This window comes from Notothenia coriiceps, unplaced genomic scaffold (genome assembly GCF_000735185.1).
Source record: "Notothenia coriiceps isolate Sejong01 unplaced genomic scaffold, NC01 NC01_scaffold00024947, whole genome shotgun sequence".
Lineage (NCBI taxonomy): Eukaryota > Metazoa > Chordata > Actinopteri > Perciformes > Nototheniidae > Notothenia > Notothenia coriiceps.
Genome location: NW_011357648.1, coordinates 1 through 4,924, shown reverse-complemented (window position 1 = coordinate 4,924; position 4,924 = coordinate 1). Strand labels below are relative to the sequence as shown.

Below are 4,924 nucleotides of genomic sequence, written 5' to 3'. Positions count from 1 at the left end.
GGCCAGCTTTACAGCCACAACGATTCTAAAGATGGAGCGACTGTCCAGGAAACATAGACAAGCAGACAGTTCCTGGAAGCCAAAGCCCACAACAGAATGGCAGCGTTTGACAGACTGAAAAATAAATGATAAATTAGATGAGGATGTGATAAGCCACTGTTCGAAGCAGTGAAAGTGAAAAGTTGCAGGTCTACTTAATACTTACTTTTATTTCAGAATTGCTTGTAGCCTACTTTAGGCTACTGTATTTTATTTTGTATGTGTCTTATTTAATGAACCCCAGTAGGTTAGCAAATACAGTTTCTATAAAAACACTACATCTTTCTTGATTGATTATGTACATTTAGAGGTTGAAGACATTTCTTTACATATTTGTTATTCATAATCAGTCATAAACATGTTCCAGCAATGCACATAATAACATTAAAAGCATCTTCAAAATCTTTCACAAGAGAAAAAAAAGCAATTATGTTGTTGTAATGGTGAAATGTTATTTATTATACATTGTATAGTCCACTTAGGTTTCATAACGACACGGATATCATTTAGTTTGTGTAACAATCATTTAACAAAGGTAAGGAAACAGTTGGTAGATATTTTGTTGAATATTCTTCGATTCAGTCCTTTTTAAAAACGTTAGGTTTCATAATGTCTGGGAATTTCTCGGTCTCTTAATGTGTTCATTGCTAAAAATTAATAATTGTGTTTTAATAAAATAGCAGCTCTCCTTAGCGGAAAACCAGTGGCGGAATCCGTCTAACTTTACTGTGCTTTTTGTTTTGATCCAACGCACAAAGGGTCCCGGGTTGAAAACATGTTCAGCATTTATCGTTCCGCTTTCTAAAGCCTGCCGTAACAAGCTCTTCGACTGCAGAGGTTACTGGTAAATATTAATTTTGTGATTATCTAATTACGAGAAGGTTTCAAATGTAGAAAAAGTCATCCATTAAGAATACTGTATTATTATTTGTTAATATGATGTATGATGCTTATTATGTGTATACTTATTAATATATTTAATGTTTACTATCAGTCTTTATTTTTATAATGTAGTTCCGTTCATTTTTCTTTCAAACTAAAATACTTCATTTCCCATCGTGCACCTCGCAGGGCGGAGTGGGTTTTCTTCCTTGTCAAGATGGCGGCTCCTCTGACACTACTTTTGATTGTAGCTGTTACTATCCGTGCAGCCCTGTACAGATCCAGTTTAGCGGACCTAATTTCGGAAAGAGTGGAGGTGGTGTCTCCGCTGACAGCCTGGAAGAGAGGTAAGCGGGCTTTAGCGCCATTTTGAGGTGTAATTCTCTCGCTGAGACCCCGCTCTGGTAGCCTCCTCTCCTCGGCGCTGCTAGCTGGTGATTGAGTGAAGCCAGTAACCGGTTTAGCTACCAAGAAGCAGTATCTCCCGTTCATATTCAGAAACCCCTCTTAGACGGGAATATAAGAGCTTCCACTTTTTAATGGACATTCTTCATTATATTCACTGGTTCAAAGATGATGGTGCAAGAGATGAGAGGTGGAAAACCATCCTCATTTTAAAGTATACTTCACTCCAATATTTGCATTTTGAAAGGCTTCAACTGTCTGTCTGTAATATAGATCTTAAGAAACTACTGTAGATGTTGCTGTGTGTGCAATGTGCATTCATGAAAGCTGCCAGAAGCACCCCGTTTGTAATAAGATATTACATGCAACATTTATATTTTAAATAACAAAAGTGCTTTATTCATAGCACCTTACATACAGGGGTTTAGTTCAAAGTGCATACTAAATAAGTGCGATACCACCAAGCAATCAAGTGTACAACAGATTAAAAACAGGCAGCAAAAAGCAAGAGCAGGTTCATTAAAAGCAATAGAATATACAAAAATCTAATTGAAAATCAGGGCTCCAAATTATTAAAGGCCTCATTCTCATTTTAGCTATAGTAGCAGATTTCTTATTTGTGGTTTATCGGTGCATTGTTTTTAAAGATTAGGAGGAGAGCATCAGTCCTATCTACTTGAAATGAATGCATGTATACATTATTTGGCATCTTGTTAGTAAAGGAACAGCAGTACTTTAGCAATATTTCACAAAGGAAATATTGCACTAAAGAAACCTTCTTCATTATGGATCTGATAAAGATAATCAGATCAACAAACATGCAGCCTGGGAATATGGACTGTCTTGACTTGATGTGAGGAAGGGATTGCTTACATATTTTGGCATCTGTTTTGTTTATTTACATTTAAATGCACATATACGTATATCTATACATATCTAGCGTTTTGGCCTGTACAGCTGTTGTGGTCCCTTCATGAATAGTTTATTAGGCCTCTGTAACAGGATGTTGCATCACTGTAGAAGGGCTGTGCAGCTGAATCTATCAGAGAGAAGAGACCGTATGAGGAAAGTATCTTTTGGTGTGCTTTATTTCTCTGTTGTGTTTGTTTGCAGTTGTTGAAGGTTTGGCTCTGCTTGACTTGGGAGTCTCGCCGTACTCTGGAGATGTTTTCCATGAGGTGAGAGATACACACGTATACTTATTTATAAATTGGTTTACTTGTTTAATTGTATGCTCTTCAAAATGTAAGAAAATAGTAAAAATGTCCACCCTAGCCTGTGCTCTGTCCTAACTGTCCTTTTCTTTTCTCTTCAGACCCCACTCATTATTTACCTCTTTCACTTTTTGGTGGACTATGCAGAGATAACATTTATGGTGAGTGAAAAACAAATAATCTATTTTTTTCTCGGTAGCTTTATGTGTTTAAAAGCCAAGATCTAGGAAGGACGCGTATGGCGCAGTGGGTAGGGCATTGGTGTTCGGATCAAGGGGAGCACAGGTTCAGACCCCACTGCAGTCAACATGTCGTTGTGTCCCTGGGCAAGTCACTTCACCCCAAATTGCTCCTGTGGGGATTGGCCACAGTATTGAGTATGTAAGTCGCTTTGGATAAAAGCGTCTAACAAGCAACATGTAATGTCTATTTCGGACTCAGTATGAATATCAATGAACTCTCCTCTATTTCTATCTCTTTCGCTTTTTTGTTTGTGTAATTTCTTTTTTAGCAGTCAGCAATATATTTTAACTCAAACTGCTCTTTCTGCCTCAAATAATTTGAAAAGGAAAAACATGGGTAATTCTACCTTCGCCATGAAGGAGGTTATGTTTTGAGTCCATTTTGTCTGTGTCAGCAGGATTACAGAAAAATGCCTTGCTCAATTTCCATGAAACTTTGTGGAATCTTTCACATGGGCAAAGAAAAAACCCATTTGTTTTTTGGATATCTGTAAAACAGGCCCGATACTATTTAAGTTTCATTAATATTAACATTGTGAGATGAGGCATTTTTGCTGCTTTCATGTTGTGTTGGAATAACTTGTAAAACGAGTTCCTGAGTCTGCAAATGTATCCAAATTGTCCCTAAAGTCGACACAACAAAGATATTAATCGTTTAGTTTTTTTGAGCAATGAACGTAAGCACATTGTCTTAGCAGCGTCTACGTTATTTTCACTTTAAGACTTAGAGCTCATGAACACATCAGAATAATAAAAAAAAGAGTTAACGGGACAATCCAGGAAGCAAATGAATGCACCATTGGCCTTAATTCACAGCTGATCATTCTGTCTTTCTGCCTCTGCAGTTGGCAGATGTGATCACTGCTGTGGCTCTCTACCTGGCAGTGAAGGAGTACAACAAGCAAGTGGTAAGAAAACAGAAATGTCTTCAAAAATACATTAGAAAAATAATAAAGAATACAGAATTAATGTGAAATTAAATAAAAATAGTATGGTTTGTCAAAACTGATTTTATCTTCTGAATGTTATTCTTATTATGTATTTATTAAACAAGGACCATGTATGAAAATACATTAATCTCAAAAAGAGAAGAGAGGATTTGTGTCAGATGTAGCTATTAGCTTATATCCATCTTCAGTCCCTGACCAATGTGTAATTACTGATTTCAAAAACATTGTCAGCCCTGCTAATAACTAACACAGATATGTTACAAATATCATCTTGTTTCACTGCTACATGGCTTGTTATTTATGAATTGATCGTACTGAAACTTTGATATGCAGTATGTTGTTTGGTGTTTATGGGGTATTTTCTTTAACATATTTGATGCACTGTTTCAGTTCAGAAAGCAGAAATATGCCTTGGAGGCCGATCGCTATCCCCTCGACTGTCTGGAGCTCATCAGAAGCCCCAAAGAAATGTTCTACATCCCTCTGAAGGTCGCTATGTTGTAAGTACCACACACCAACTAACAAACTACACATCTACCGAAGCAGAAAACACCAGATATGTCAGATATCAGATTATGTCTGTAGAGGTGGTCACATGTCAGATCAGGTGGTTATGAAACAAGTTATTGTCATTGGTAAATTGTATTTATTTAAAGGATGCCCATTAGCTGAGGGAGCCAACCATGTTCAGCTCTGGAAGAAAATAAGAGACCACTGCAGCATTATTAGTTTATCTGTTTACTATTTATTGGTATAACTTAAAACATTTTAATTCTATTTTAGAAGCTACTGTCAACATGTCTCTGTGTTGGAATGCAACAGTCAGTGGAATGGAATGTCTGCCATACATATAGAGTTGAGATTTAAGAATGATTTTCTCCAGAACTTTATATACTATTAAGAAGAATACTAATGCACATGTGATGTTTAAAAGGATGATGAAGCAACATTCAAATATTAAACCGGCTACAGTTATCTCTCCTACCTTTCAGTCCGTCATCTAGATCAGTGGTTCCCAAACTTTTTGGGCCCAAGGCACACCAAAGGACAAGTAAAAATCTCAAGGCACACCTACCCTAAAATAGCCCTTATAACACGTGTTATCACTCATATCATGTAAAATATCTGTAAATGTGCATACTTATTTACTAATGGCAAATAAAATGTGACAAAGACAACTATATTACTCATG

At 36.7% G+C, this 4,924-nt stretch overlaps 1 protein-coding gene across 1 annotated transcript; it reads left to right on the top strand.

The window, feature by feature from the left end:
- The first annotated feature begins 841 nt into the window (after positions 1-841).
- On the top strand, positions 842-4,244 carry LOC104955883 (phosphatidylinositol glycan anchor biosynthesis class U protein-like). The gene is made up of 6 exons (XM_010783276.1): positions 842-883; positions 1,111-1,268; positions 2,440-2,504; positions 2,642-2,701; positions 3,628-3,690; positions 4,123-4,244. The coding sequence occupies exons 2-6, from the start codon at positions 1,139-1,141 to the stop codon at positions 4,234-4,236; spliced, it is 432 nt and encodes a 143-aa protein (XP_010781578.1). The 5' UTR covers positions 842-883; positions 1,111-1,138; the 3' UTR covers positions 4,237-4,244.
- Positions 4,245-4,924: the final 680 nt, after the last annotated feature.

Excerpts from the sequence above, each read along its gene's own strand:
- LOC104955883 (XM_010783276.1), top strand. The coding sequence starts at position 1,139 with ATGGCGGCTCCTCTGACACTACTTTTGATTGTAGCTGTTACTATCCGT. Across the intron at positions 2,505-2,641 it reads CTGGAGATGTTTTCCATGAG|ACCCCACTCATTATTTACCT; the intron begins GTGAGAGATACA and ends TTTTCTCTTCAG. Across the intron at positions 3,691-4,122 it reads AGGAGTACAACAAGCAAGTG|TTCAGAAAGCAGAAATATGC; the intron begins GTAAGAAAACAG and ends GCACTGTTTCAG.